Here is a 14,582-nt window from a genome sequence, read left to right on the forward strand (position 1 = left end):
TGTATTTGCCCGTAACACATAATACAGACTTTGTTAGGATTTATGTTATGAGGTTTGCTTCAGATCTTATGTCAATTTTTGCATATTGAGCAGTTTGCCTTGGCAGCATGGGAATATTTCTTTCTTGTATCTTCATTTACTATTTCTTGATGTAATATGTTTTCCCAACAAAACACTGAACTAGGAAAAAAGGCTCAAAATTATGTTGTTCGACATTGGTTTTATATATGTTAGAGAGTCATCAAGAAATTATGAATCTTCAGATGTTAGTTGCCTAAGAGCACCAGGAGTATTACACAGAGAATTCACTAATCATGATCTGTTAAGATTTTGGCATAATTTATTTGATGCACAGGGTTGATTGAAATGGGCACAGTGGGCCATTCTTTTTTGCTGAGCAATAAGCACTCAGAACCTGAAAGATGCTTCCGAGAAACACATACATTATCCATTTAGAAACAACCATGTGATGCTCCCAGACTGGCACGTTGTTTGAATCTGACAGGCAAATATCATCCAGTTCCCATCATGAATAATTGCCTGTCTACTGTAATATCATATAGTTTCTAGTTCCTTGATAGCAGTTCTGGATGCTGTTATTTGATATGCAAGAAGTCAGTATTTCTTGGTAGCCTATTTGAGTGTATGATGCCACCGGGCCACAGGGCCCACAGCCAGCCCCCTACTGTGCATGATGCCGTCCCTCCAGACTCCAACCTACTTCGTACACTACATGCCAATTGGATGGACAAAATCCTCCACCGAACATCCTGCCATTATGTAGGACAAAAATTGTGACCTAAGATGGGCACTGCCAATAATTGATGAAGACGAACCATATTATATTGGCATAAGTACGCCCCGACTTTTGTACAGAGAACTTCCTTAAGTCTTCGTACACTATATAGCAACGACCATCTTCTCCAGATCCAGACCCCCGACCCCACATCTTTCAGATCGGAGACATTTTGGGTCTGCGCTCACGGCAAGCTGTCCGGTATGTATGTGCAGTCATTTATGTGTTCAGCGGTAGTAGTCTTGTATGCATACTGTTTGTTTTTAAGGTTGGTTGTATACACTTTGTGAGGCGTATGCCTCTTCAATTAAGCAGTTTCGAAACTTCGATTGTAATGGCTACTGAAACTTCATTTTACCTTTCTATCTTATAAATGAGTAGAAGCCACCATTCAGGCAATGTTCTCAAAGAAAATCTCAACCTGCATGTAACAAAAAAGAATCTCTAAGTGTGATACTCCCTCAGTTCCTTAAATTATGGTGTATTTGATTGTGTGCATCATTTTGATGCAGAAGGGGAGAGGGGGGCGGGGTGTCAACCTCCTTTTCGGGGGGAAAATTATGTATTTTATTTTCTTTGACCGAGTCTTTAGTCAAGAGTTACATGTGATTTATGTGATCCAAATCATAACCATAAACAAATACTTTTGAATACGAATGCAATGATATTAATTTTATTTCACATAAAATATATATTAATAAGACTGTTTCTTGGTCAAAGGTTTGGTTAAAAGAAACAAAATACATCCTAATTTTAGGAAAGGACGGAGTACAAAATAGGAGAAAATATGCATGTTCTATTTTATTTCTGGGAGGACTCAACTTCTTTCTGAATTGACCATATTGCATAAACTAATTTGTCGCACCAAAATCTTATGTCTATCACTTATGTAATTTTGTTCTTTTACTCATACATCCTTAGTGTTAATTGTTTCGGGAAGAATTAGGGTAGTAATGCTACAAAATCGTACTCCATCCGTTTCATAATTCTTGTCGAAATATTACATGTATTTAGGCATTTTAGGAATGGATACATCCATTTTTGAAAAAAATTGAGACAAGAATTATGAAACGGATGGAGTACAGAACGAGGCCTGAGCTTAATTGAATCATCGTATCGTAGGCACTGCAAGCAGGATCGATGGCTGGAGGGCGGCTGCAGATCGAAAAACTCTTGCCAGTGCAGTTTCTGCTGCTCGTTAGCCTTGTGCTTCAAATCACCCTCTTCCTCTGCGCCGGGGTACGTCGGATTGATAACTCCGGCGGCGGGTTGCGGGGGGCACTCCTCTGGCTGGCATACAATTCCGCCGATTCCGTTTCCGCATTTACCATGACCCGATTGTGGTTCATTAGCAATAGTAACCACTCACTTGCCACGCTATGGGCACCATTCCTCTTGCTGCACCTTGGCGGTCCAGACAACATTGTAGCCTACGCATTGCAAGACAAACAACTCTCACTTCGCAGCCTGCCAATAGTTTTGACCCGGGTCATCGTAGGAGCGTATTTCCTTTACGCGAATGGAGATGATAGCGGGAATTTCGTTCTGCTTGCCTCCTGTCTGATGTTTGCTGTGGGTGCTGCTAAGTACGGAGAAAGGTGGTGGGCACTGCAGAAAGGCAACCTCGGCAGCATCCGCGACTCGGTAAAAAAGTACAAATCTACTCCTATGCATCGTCATGTTCACCCACAAGACATAGTGTTGAAGAAGGTAAATGGTTTGGACAGGTTGGACGAGGAATCCCATCTGCGACGAGCTCACTCGTTGATCGACGTTTGCAAGCGTGCGATAGTTGGTTCTTCAGAAAGGGAAAAAAAAGACCGACACATGACAAAAATGATGTTCTACGTCGAGTATTGGACACTTGCAGAGATGCAACTCTCCATCATGTATGAGATCTTGTACACCAAGGCGGCTGTGATTCACACGTGGCACGGTTACTCCATCCGTGTCTTGTCGCCACTCGCCATTTTAGCATCACTGCTGCTGTACCAGTCCAGTGGAGAAGCAGACTGACACGGAGGACTATTTGACACTGCTGTCACATACGTTTTGTTTGTCGCTGCCTTGTCCATGGAGTCGATTTCCCTGCTGAACACGCTGGGGTCCTCATGGATGTTTGCATACCTGACTTCCACAAGATTCTCATGGCACTTGCTTCGGAATCAGGTAGTTTCTCTCAGCCGTCTTGTCACTTGTGGACGAAGCAGGTACCAAGCAAGGAGGTGGTCTGGCAACATGGGACAGTACAACATGCTGCACTTTTGCACTCGCCCTGACACTCTCCTCACCGGCCGTCCTCTGCTCGGCACGCTGGCCGGGCTGGTGGGACTCGAAGAGTTCTGGAACAGGAAGCATTTCTCCGGGACCGTTAATTTATCGGACCATGTCTCCATCAAAGTGTGTATCGGTCAACACGCTCAGCGGCTGAACATGAAGGCCGGGGGATTAAACACACTGGGAATGGTCGTACGTCCCTGGGCCATGACAGCACTGTCACGTCATAACCTGGAAGAGAAATTCAAAGGTATCCTTGGCGAGGAGTTTCAGGAGGGCGTCATCATATTACACATCGCCACGGAATTTTTCCTGGCCGAGTGCGAGAGTGCCAGCCCCGACGGGGATCATCTTGTGAAGGAGATCAAGGCGCTGTCAAATTACATGATGTTCCTTCTTGTAGAACGCCCCTACATGCTGCCAGGCATCCACCAAAGCGAGTTGTACGAACGGATCTGTGACGCTCTCACGAAGGACGTGAGCCATCGCCCAAGAAGTATTTGTGCGTTGCTCAGGAGTTCGTTCCACTACCACGATGACCCAGCTGGCTATAATTCCAGGGCCAACGACAGTAAGATGCTTGCCGAAAAGTTATACCATAGGCATAAGGGTCAAGAGTTCATCTGTGAGACTGTTCGACTCACCTATTCAGCTTCAGTTGCCGAACAACTGCTGGTATATCAGAAGGACCATGGTCCTAGTGAGTCGTTGAAACTGTTGCTTGAAGTGTGGGCGGACATGCTCGTCTATGCAGGGAACAAATGCAGCAGGGAGTCACATGCAAAGAAGCTCAGCAGTGGCAGCGAGTTGACAACCATCGTGTGGCTTATGCTGGAACTTTTCTACCAAATTGACTACCACGTCCACACTGATGATAATTATGGAGTATAGAGCCAAATCCTTGTTTCAGTCACTTCTAGCCATATTTGATTGTACCTAATGTCCTTGATTCTATGTTGTTACGCTTTTTTAATACGGTTTTCATATTAAGAAGTTGTTTGTTTTTTAGTTAGAGATAGATCGACGTGTTTGGTTGCTGGAACTTAATACAACGATTGTGATGCCTCAACTAAGATCTAAACATTTTTCTTAAAAATCAGGCATCTGAGATATGACCACACCCTATCTATAGTGTTTAAAAATCTTGTCGAAATATTACATGTATCTAGACATTTTTTAAGTAATAGATACATTCATTTTTAGACAAATCTGAGACAAGAATCATGAAACGGAAGTACTTATGTCTGCTGATGAGAAGCAAGTGGTGGTGGTGCTGCGTTAAGCTGATAGTGGTGGTATGCTCAGGGGATCTATTCTAGTGAAGCTTTGTTGGATCCGTAAGTTTCAGCTGAAATGACTTGACTACTTTCCGTCACTTTTTACAAGACTATGTACTGAAGCAATGATTTGATCAAATTTTGATGACCACTACTCTTGCAAAGATAGTGCATACTTCGTCCCTTTTTTACATCACTTGATTGAAATATGATCTTGAGCTGTTTCTGCTTCTTCTTCTTTGTCGTTTTTAAAAACACAACTACTCTCTCCGTTTTTAAACACTTATCGTGATTTTAGTGTAAAGTTGATTATTATACGACGAATTGTCCAGCACTTCCAACAGATTTCATCCCATGGAATAGAACAGAGAAGAATTCAATTTGGAAAAAAGAAAGAGAAAGGGAAAGATAACATAGAACTGTTATCTCCAAAACGTGTCGCTTCAAAGCGAGTCGAAGCTACTGGCTCTCCCCAATACGAAGCCAAATGGTGGCGCGCTTCTCTCCCCGCCTAAAACCCATCCGTCTCCGCGGCCGCCGCTCCATCTGGACCAACGCCGTTCAGCCCAGCCCGACCCGCCGCCATTCCCCCTGCTGCTGCAAGACCTCAACGCCCGGCTGAAGCGGCTGGTCAAGACGGGGCGCCGCACCGCGACGAGGCCTCCTACTCCGCGCTCCTCGCGGGCCATGCCGCGGCGGGGGACTTCGCCGGCGCGATGGCGCTCTTCGCCCGCCTCCGGCGCACCTCCTCGCCGCCGCTGGACGCCGCCGACCCTTTCGTCCTCAGCCTCGTCTTCAAGGCCTCCGCCTCCGACCCGGGGCTCCTCCTCCCCCACGCGGCGTCCCTGCACGCCTTCGCCGTCAGGTCCTCGGCGCTCTCCTCCGTCTTCGTCGCCACGGCGCTCGCCGACGCCTACGCCATGGCAGGCCGCCTCGAGCTCGCGCTCAGGGTGTTCGACGAAATGCCGTCGGCGCGCAGGAACGTCGTCTCCTGGACCACGCTCGTCGCCGCGCTGTCCCGTGCCGGCCGCCGCCGCGACGCGCTCCGCGCCTTCGCCGAGATGCGCGCCTCCGCCGGCGTGGCCTGCGACTCGCACGCCTACGCGGCCGCGCTCAACGCGTGCGCTGACGCCGGGCGAGGGGCACGCGCTCTGCGCCAAGCTCGGCCTCGACGCCACGCCCTACGTCGCCAACACGCTCGCCACGCTGGGCGCGCGCTGCCGTCGGCCGCATGGGGTCGCGCGACGTCGCCGCGTGGACCACTGTGATATCTTCCTACGTCCAGACGGGTCGTGCGAAGGAGGCCATCGAGGCGTTTGTCGCCATGGTTCGTAACGAGGCGGCGAATGCGGCATCACCCAATGAATACACATACGCTGCAGTCATCGCTGCGTGTGCGGATACTTCATGTGTCTGTCTTGGGGAGCAGTTGCATGGGCAGGTTGCACAGAGAGGGTTTGCAAATGCCCGCTCGGTGGCCAATTCTCTTGTCACACTCTATGCACACGTCGCTGGTCGTCTCTCAGCAGCCGATGCCGTGTTTCAGGAAAGTGCTGCCAAGGATGTGGTCTCCTGGAGTGCAATTATATCAGGGTATGCGCAGGAAGGGCTTGCTGGAGAGGCTTTCGCCCTGTTTACTGAAATGCGACGGCATCATTGTCCTCGTCCAAATGAGTTTACTCTTGCCAGTCTCCTGAGTGTGTGCGCAACTGCTGCAACATTGGATGCTGGACGCCAACTACATGCGCTTGTTATGGCAGCTGGACTTGAACACCATGCAATGATCAGGAGTGCTCTTGTTGACATGTATGGCAAGAGTGGCAGCATGTCAGATGCTGATGTTGTTTTTTCCAATCGCACAAAAGATGATGTGGTCTCATGGACTGCAATGATCGTTGGGCATGCCGAGCATGGCCAGAGCAAAAGGGCACTTGAACTGTTTGAAGAAATGTGTCTTGTTGGGCTAAAGCCGGACCATGTTGCGTTCATTGCCGTGCTCAGTGCTTGCTGTCATGCTGGGGAAGTCGAGCTTGGATTGAGATATCTCAGTGCAATGAGCAAAATTTATGGACTGGAGCCTGCAAAGGAGCTCTATGGCTGTGTCGTGGATTTGTTGGGCAGAGCTGGTAGAATAAACGAGGCTGAAGAGTTGATTGGAAGGATGAAAGAGATGGTGTTGTTTGGACATCTTTGCTTAGGGCGTGTGCAGCTCGAGGGGAAGAGGAGACCGGAAAGAAAGCTGCAGAGAGGGCAATGGAGGCAGAGCCATGGGGTGCAGGAGCACATGTGGCAATGGCAAATCTATACTCCAGCAAGGGACAATGGTGTGAGGCAGCAAGAAAGGCATATGATGAAGCAGAAAGGGGTTGTGAAAGGAGTAGGGTGGTCATCAATCACAGTTGGGGGGGGGAGGAGGATAGGGCAGTTGGAATGGCCCGCTATGTACCTGATCAGACGAATTTAGAATCTGAGGTAGTGATGATGGTTATCAGTTAACCGAGTAAAGAAGCATTGGCTTTAAAGGAGAAAATTATTTTCCTTGGCAGGATGAGCACTGATGCGGCTTAATAGTTCTGCTGCTGTGCTCAAGTACTAGTTTAATAGTTCTTCAGTACACTAGTGCAGCTTTGATCTGGGTACAGCTCTTGATAAGATGCTCATTGCTGCGAGGCGAAACTGTATGAGGCACAAGTTTTCTCTTTAAAGCTTCAGCCTTCAGGTAGGTGCCAAAAGTAGCAGATACGTGTTTACCACATACAAGAGCAATGAACATCAATCCAATCAAATCACCCAAGGCAGTTTGCATATCCTGAAGGCTAAATTCTGTGAAGTTGATATCTTCATCAGATTTCACCAAAGATCATTCATTGCTCTATCAGCTAATGCAAGTTTGCACTGTCTCACAGCAAATGTGAATGTGACGGGCAGTGTGATGCTTTTTTTCCTGAAGAAAGAAGCGCTGCCCTAGTGCCCTGGCCCTTCTTTTGAAGGGAACTGGATCTCAGTAGAGAAATCAACAGTGCATTTCATATTGGTGGCATCTAAAGTTGCATCGATTTTTATATCGTGCTAATTTGCTAGAATCTCGATTCTTGACCGAGATGTCAATAGATTGGTGATGATTCTTGTAAAGTCTGGTTATGTTATTTTTTGTACCATAATAGAGTTATTATCACCTTAGTCTTCCACCTACTACCTGTAGGATATTCTCATTCTTGACTACAGCCAGAATGTAATGGTGAATCAAGTCTATGTGCATACTTTTGACCTTTTTGTTTTGTCTGCACTGAATACTTACTGCCTTTTGGAACAACTGGGCAATTGCCTGGTGATGATTCTGTGCACTTGTTTCATCATGGAGATGCTTCGAGACCATGTGTCCAAGCGCACATCAATGATTGCTAAATCATCGAATGGAGCCGGATGTGAATCGATCTCGATGATCAAAGTGCAATTGAAGTCTCATTTCAGATCTGATCACTGTCTCTTTTCAGCTTGCTGGAAGCAGGTGAGGTCCCATGACTTGGACAAGCTAACATTTAGCCATTAACCATGTCCATGGAAAAGCCCTGACTAGGTAGGATCTCAGCACAAATCCTGCTGATACAAATAAACAAACATTACCTGTGACAGTGAGGAGGTTGAAGCAATGATGCTCCTTTGGTGATGGAGCTTAGGCTTTAACCAACTCAGTCATCATCATGCTGCCCATTTTCTCCATGGCTGGCTAGCCCATTTGCTCTCTCTCGCCGTAGCTTTATCCGGTTATGACTTCGAGGCACCAAACCAGCAGGGCCCTACCTGGGGGGAAAATGTGTCTTGGCCATGTCTAAAAAGAGCCAGAAACCATCATCATCACCCTAATCTCCGTAATGATGTGTGTTAGGGGAGGTGGTGATGGATCAACTCCTCCAAGATGCACTACTTGTGTACAAAGAAAATCACTGATTAATCAAATGGATGATCAAGACTAAAGCAAAGGTTTAGTAGTAAATAGCTCTCCTCCCCCTAAAACCTTCCTACCTTCTAGAGAGAGAAAAAACGCCTTTCGATTTCTTCTGCTACCAGGACAAGTCTGTAGGAGTAGATTATAGTCCTAAGCTACAATGCTACTGATAAGGCCGTACTAGTGACGTGTTGACACCAGGATGAACATCCCTAAAGGAAAAAAAAGGCAGCTCGAATAAACGAAGCATAAAGCTCTGTCTCTCTCTGAATTACTCCAGTACCTAATAATCGAACCGTCTGTGATATGCTTGTCACCTAAATTTTTTACAGGAATCAGTTCATCTACTACACGAATCGGAAAAAATTCCTGCGTTCCAAACAGGGTCTTAATCACACGCCACACTCTTCTGCAACCGGGATCGAACACGCAAATGAAAGCAGCCGGGGATCACGAATCCTGGACGAAGAATTCTCAAGAACAGAGAAAGAAGGAATTTCAGGAATTAGGGTGATAAGATCTGGTATGTATTATTTGGAAAGGTGCTTTGGGCCTTTGGGGGGAGGTGCAACCGTGCAAGTGGTTCAGTAAAGCGCAGCAAATAAGAGAGCGAGGTGGAAAGAATTAGCGGGTCGATGGAATGCTTTTAGTTGCAAGCATCGGGTTCGATTCGATTCGATTCGCTGCCTGGTACATATCCGTTTCTTAACACGGTTTCGTGGTTGAATTTGTTGGGCAGATAACAATAATTCGATTTGAGTTGCAAGTGTACATGTTAATGGGGCACCACGTACTAGCCTGTAGCTTAGACGGAAGCTAAGCTAAGGGGAATCAATTGCTGTGCTTAAAAGGAAGATGTGGAATGTTCTTAAAGTACATTTATCTGTATGTTTTCCACCATTTGCATCTCCTAGAACTCCAGAAAGGTGGTGAAATTAATAGAAACAAATGGGTTGGATTTGGATACTATTATTTTCGAAATTGCATTGCAAAGCGCCTGTAGCTCAGTGGATAGAGCGTCTGTTTCCTAAGCAGAAAGTCGTAGGTTCGACCCCTACCTGGCGCGTCCTCCATTTCTAATTTTGTTGTTCACAATTAACTCTTTTTTTAGTAATAATCCTCTCGATTTACTTTTAATTACTCCGTACTTTTTCTGCTTTTTTGTTTTTTTAGAAAAATAGGGATTTTCCCGGCCCATTTTATTAATGAGACCAATAGTCATACAACGTCAAAACTGTGAAATGTTGAGCAAAACTTACACTGCCTTTTTCTAACCCCAACCCAATTAAACGAGACGTAGGTACTACCTGATAAGAATCTGAAACTCAATTGGAGCATGCATATATATCCACAGGAGATGCTCCTCGATCAAAAGCTTGACACATCTCATAGCTATACTCTACATATGTATCATATCGATCCCCGGCCCTCATTAGTCATCTTGTCAAACATGTACGACTACTAATCATCTAGTATAGCATATAGCATGCCCCAAAACGAAATCGCAACATTAGTCAAGTCAATCATTAACTGCAAAGTCACTTTTTTGGGGGTACTTAAAATTTGAACTACGTGCGTGACCAAGAGCTCTCTTCTCCTTGCAAAAGGTCAAAGTCCACAAAACTGTGGCTTGACGAAAAGATGTCTACCGGGCCACGGTTGGCGCCACGAGCCAATCACCAGACGGCCCCATATATAGAGACGATAGTCTATATAGTTTAAAGTTTATGATGGACACCAAACTGAATATTGCAGGGCTGCCGTGTGGCCGTGTGGCTGCGGTGAACGGCGAAGCGCGGCGCCACCACGCATGTGTTGTTGTCCCCCCACCCACCAAATCAATCCCCCTTCTTTTTGTTAACATATGTAGAGTGTAGAGCTAGTGCGTTTGCGAGTGAGTGAGTGAGAGAGGAGCGCCTAAATTAAAGTTAATTACCGGCTGAGTACTTTGCACATCTGATTAATAAACTGGGTGTGTATATTAGTTATCGTGGATCGATCGATTGATCCCCACAAACCGGCAATATAATGCAAGCACATGGGTGAGGTAGTATATGAAGACGACCCCCGGGCGCATAAATTAACAGCTCCCCTATGCGAACTAGCTTTGTAAGCCACACTTGTACTACTGCCCTTTGCTTTTAGCCTTTAGGCACAATCAAAATTGTTCGACCGGCCGGGCCGTGTGCTTTTTGTTGTGGCGCTGAAAAGGAAAATGATGGTTTTCTTTTTCGTGCGGATGGTAATGACAGGCATGTGCGTGCCAATGCATGTGTGAGATGATCGAGGCGTTTGTTATTGATGAGTTGAGTGTCTTCTTTTCGATCGATTTGGTGATTATTGTCTGATGGATGGATGTGATTTTACTCCAGCTTAGTTTAGTGCCACTCTAGCTGCTCTACCAAGCTGGAGTAGCTAAGACTAAGAGGGTGATGATTAATTGAATTATTGCTTCGGCTTCGAGTTTGCTATTAAGGGAAAACCTCGCGCGCGCGGCCGTGGCTACACGTTGGCACTCTATATAGCTATAATAGTCTAGCTACAACGACGATGAGTCGTGCAGATACTAGCTGTTGTACTCGATCAAAGGCGCTAGAGCGTATATACGCGATTAAAGGCGCCATGCATGTGTACACGTGTGCGGCAGCTCGATCCGTCGTCGTCTCGTCCCGTCCCGGCATGCATCCCGTCGATCGTCCGGCCACGGCCATGCATGCATCTATCTTCTCGCCGCGCGGCGCCGGGAAGAAAGCAAGTAAAAGTGACCGGCCGTGTGCCACTGGCCCTGGCCCGTCCGTGCAAAAGTTTGGATAGATAACAGACAAGTCGGTCAGGGACCCGGCCATTGCACCGCGCGCTTTGGCTCTTGGGCTGCGTAGACACGACCGCGAAATGAGCTCCGGGGAGCACAAATCGACATTGGTCGGGGGGAATCTGGGTCTGGCTCTGGCTGGCTGCAGGCTCCGGTTCCTGGTCCGGCCGTGGCGCCTGGAAAGTTAAAAAAATTAACCCGTGTTGGCCGGGTCGATGGATGACTGACGCCGCCGATCGAGCCTGCAGGGGACAACATGGACGCATCCCGGTCGGCCTGATCAGGGTTCCTTATAATAAGAGTGGCATATATACGTGCGTGCGTGTTGATGGCTTGATGCTCAGGGCCATGCATGCCACTGATCCCCTGCATGCATCCCCCTGGATTGTCTGGTGTCCGTCCAATATAATCACGAGTTAATTACCATGCATTTCTCCCGATTTTAACTCCAACTTAAACCGTTGCCACGCGAACCGTCACTTGAAGGCCCCACGGCCGGGGCGGGGGAGAAAATGACGCCAATTGCACTAACAGCTCGTTTGGCACCCCTCATTTCATTTCATTTGGTCCAAATGAAATGAAATCTAATTTTTGGTATGGTTTCATTTGGTTGAATTTGAATTTCGGATTCAAAAATCATGTTTGTTTACCGGATAGATTTGTAGAGTTAGAGACAATTACAGAGAAATGATGGCTTGTAAAGAGGAATTGAGCTTAGTGGTATTGTGATTCTATGAAATTCAAAATTGAATTCATGTAGTCAATTTCGTGCCAACCAAAACAAGTTAGTTTCTAGAATTCAAAATAAATTTCACAATTTTAGTTTCAAATGATGGGTGGCAAACAAGCTGTAAGCGTCATGCTTCACTAGTGGGTAAAGGGAAATTAAAGCACGTAAAAAAAAAGATGTGCCACGGGGTGACGGACGGCGGAGGAGGAGAAAGAGGTTAGAAAACGATAAAGTGAAGATCAAAGTGGAGTATGTTTTCTCCCGATCGCTTGGACCAAGACCCAATGCTTCATTTAAAAGCTTGACTAGTGACTAAATTGGAAATAATGCCAACTTAACCGGACAAGAAAGAGTCCATGAAAACAAAAGGCCTCGGGTCGTTTTCTCAGCCCCGGCTGGGCGCATTTGCAACGAGTCCAGATGAGTAGACGACCGAGAGACCACCGTGCACTACACTACAGTAGCACACGTCCATGATCCAAATGCAGCTGTCCCAAATAGTAGTTTTGAACTGATCGAGGTCGGCATCGTCGGCCCCGCAACACGAATCTCCATGCATGCCATGCCAAGCCAAGCCAATGGCATGCAGCTCTCGGGCGCCGTTCGACGCCGCCTCGTGAATCCATCCACAAAGCTCCCTGCCCTACTTGCTCCTGGTGTTTTTGTTCGTTTGTTTGTTGTGTTATCTGTTTTGATTTGAATCCAAGCTTTGGCTTAGTTCGAAGTAAAATACACACTGCAGGAGTGGGCGAGCAAGGAAAAAGCTAGGAGTTCTGTGAGAATGAAGTGGGTTTTCTAAATGTTTTGTTGAGTATTGAAACCACCAATCTATATCATCCGATAGTAGTACTAACCACCTATAGCTAGCTCCATTTCATCATGACTGGTGGGTGGTACAAAGCTTTGTTATACATTTCCATAACCAAACAAAAAAAACAAAAAAAAGGAGAAAATTCTCCTAGCAACTAGAAAAATATGCATGACCATCTTCAAAAATAAAAATCAGTATGCCCATACCATAATTTCATACACAAATCCATCCACTATCCATTATCTATAAGACTAGGAGGAGAAAAGTATTGTACGAATATGTTACTACTATGAGCATCTAATAAAACACAAAAGGCCACATCTAAGAAAAAAAAGCGCACCGAGAATTGGCTATATAAACCCGTCCTCCGCCTCGCCTCTGCCAAGTGCTCTCTCGCAAACACTCTCCACCTTCCTTCCTCCTTCCGAGATTCCAAAAACCCAAAGCCCACGAGCCATGGCCGCGCCGGCGGGAGCAGCGCTGCGCCTTCGCCTCCTCTTCCGGATGCTTCGGGTGGGGGAGCTCCTGGCCCTGGCCGTGCTCCTCTCCTGGTCCTCCACCCGCGCGCCCTCCGCCGCCGCCGCCGCCGCCCGCGCCGCCGGGTCTCTCCTCTTCTCACCGCGCTTCGTCTTCGTCCTCGGCAACGCCATCGTCCTCCTCCTCCTTGCCCTCTCCAAGCGCCAGGCCCAGGATCCGTCCTTCTCCTCCTCATCCTCCTCCAGCAGCCAGATCCCCACGGCCGCCGCCAGCTTCCCTTCGTTCCCAGCGCCGGCGCCGATTGCGGCGGAGCCCGTGGTCCCCGTGGTCCCGATGGCCCCCGCTGCCCCCGCGGCGAAGGCGGCCATGGAGACGGTGTTCGAGGAGGAGGAGGTCGCGAAGCCGCCGGCCGCGGTTTCTTCGCCGGAGGCGGACGCGCGGCGCGTCGTGGGGAACAACGGCAAGGCGCGCGCGCCGAGGCGGAGCAGGTCGGAGAAGATGGGCCGCGCGTCGTCGCCGGAGACGATGATGACGATGATGCCGGCGGCGATGATGCGGCGCTCGGAGTCGGACAACGGGCGGCGGCCACGGCGGCGGTCGTCGGCCACTGCGCGGGACGTCGTGGGCGCGGACGGGCGTGGGTGGGGGAAGGAGGACGCGGACGAGTTCCGGCGGACGGTTGAGGCGTTCATCGCCAGGCAGACGCGGTTCCACCGCGAGGAGGAGTCGTCCATGGCCGTCGTCTTCCCCGGCGCCGCCGGCCGCCGAGACACCGCTCTTGTTGTCGTCGAGTAATGATAAGCCGATGATGCGTCCTGCGGGAAGAAGAAAAGAAAAAAAAACTACTATGTGCAAAGTACATAAAGGGATTAAGGAACAAGTTCTCGTTGCCTAGCTAATTAAGCTTCTTCTTTCCTCTTCTTCCTTTTTTTGACGAGAGCTAAGCTCGTGGTTCTATTCCAGCCGTTGGATCGTTGTAACCCGACGGACTGGATCGCTCGTGATGCTTATACTGAATCTACTGTAGCGAACGAAACACCATTCCTCTGTCTTCTCTGCATCCCATGGTTCAATTCAAAACCACGACAGTGCTATATTCGACGAGTCTTTTTCGACAGCAAGAAGACATCGTCGAGCAATTGATTTGGATGTCCCGAAAAATCAATTCCAAGTCACGGGACAGGATAAACAAACAAAATTTCTCCATCCACCAGAATCAGATGCCAGGAATAAAGATAAACTCGAACCCTGCCCTAATAATGGATTATTTTATCATTGCCTCTCACTCACCACGATATTATTACTGCATCATGAGCACAAGAACGACATGAGAGTAAACAAACTATCACTGCGTGTTGGGTTGTTCTATTGACAGCAACACGCCAATTAACAGGAACGTGCATGCAGAGGCAGCAGCAGTAGTAGTACAAATGGCCGTGCAGAAAGTTCATCTTGG

The 14,582-nt window shown here is 47.7% G+C and overlaps 2 protein-coding genes and 2 non-coding genes across 4 annotated transcripts; all 4 read left to right on the forward strand.

The window, feature by feature from the left end:
- Positions 1 to 197: 197 nt before the first annotated feature.
- LOC100833255 lies at positions 198 to 4,081 on the forward strand. Its single transcript, XR_002964144.1, has 2 exons — positions 198 to 997; positions 1,919 to 4,081. It is a non-coding gene; the product is annotated as an uncharacterized LOC100833255 (transcript).
- A 985-nt stretch (positions 4,082 to 5,066) lies between these two features.
- LOC100833873 (putative pentatricopeptide repeat-containing protein At3g47840) lies at positions 5,067 to 6,814 on the forward strand. The gene is made up of 2 exons (XM_024458743.1): positions 5,067 to 5,468; positions 5,792 to 6,814. The coding sequence occupies exons 1-2, from the start codon at positions 5,067 to 5,069 to the stop codon at positions 6,812 to 6,814; spliced, it is 1,425 nt and encodes a 474-aa protein (XP_024314511.1).
- A 2,475-nt stretch (positions 6,815 to 9,289) lies between these two features.
- On the forward strand, positions 9,290 to 9,362 carry TRNAR-CCU. Its single transcript has one exon. It is a non-coding gene; the product is annotated as a tRNA-Arg (tRNA).
- A 3,657-nt stretch (positions 9,363 to 13,019) lies between these two features.
- Positions 13,020 to 14,222, forward strand: LOC100834184 (MAP7 domain-containing protein 1-like). The gene has a single exon (XM_010232677.3). The coding sequence runs from the start codon at positions 13,106 to 13,108 to the stop codon at positions 13,919 to 13,921; it is 816 nt and encodes a 271-aa protein (XP_010230979.1). The 5' UTR covers positions 13,020 to 13,105; the 3' UTR covers positions 13,922 to 14,222.
- The last annotated feature ends 360 nt before the right edge of the window (positions 14,223 to 14,582 follow it).

The sequence above is a fragment of the Brachypodium distachyon genome, chromosome 2 (genome assembly GCF_000005505.3).
Source record: "Brachypodium distachyon strain Bd21 chromosome 2, Brachypodium_distachyon_v3.0, whole genome shotgun sequence".
NCBI classification, from domain to species: domain Eukaryota; kingdom Viridiplantae; phylum Streptophyta; class Magnoliopsida; order Poales; family Poaceae; genus Brachypodium; species Brachypodium distachyon.

What these genes read in the sequence shown, in the direction of transcription:
- LOC100834184 (XM_010232677.3), top strand. Translation starts at nt 13,106, where the DNA reads ATGGCCGCGCCGGCGGGAGCAGCGCTGCGCCTTCGCCTCCTCTTCCGG.
- LOC100833873 (XM_024458743.1), top strand. Translation starts at nt 5,067, where the DNA reads ATGGCGCTCTTCGCCCGCCTCCGGCGCACCTCCTCGCCGCCGCTGGAC. An exon ending in CCTACGCGGCCGCGCTCAAC is followed by an intron (nt 5,469 to 5,791) that starts GCGTGCGCTGAC and finishes TTGCATGGGCAG; the next exon opens with GTTGCACAGAGAGGGTTTGC.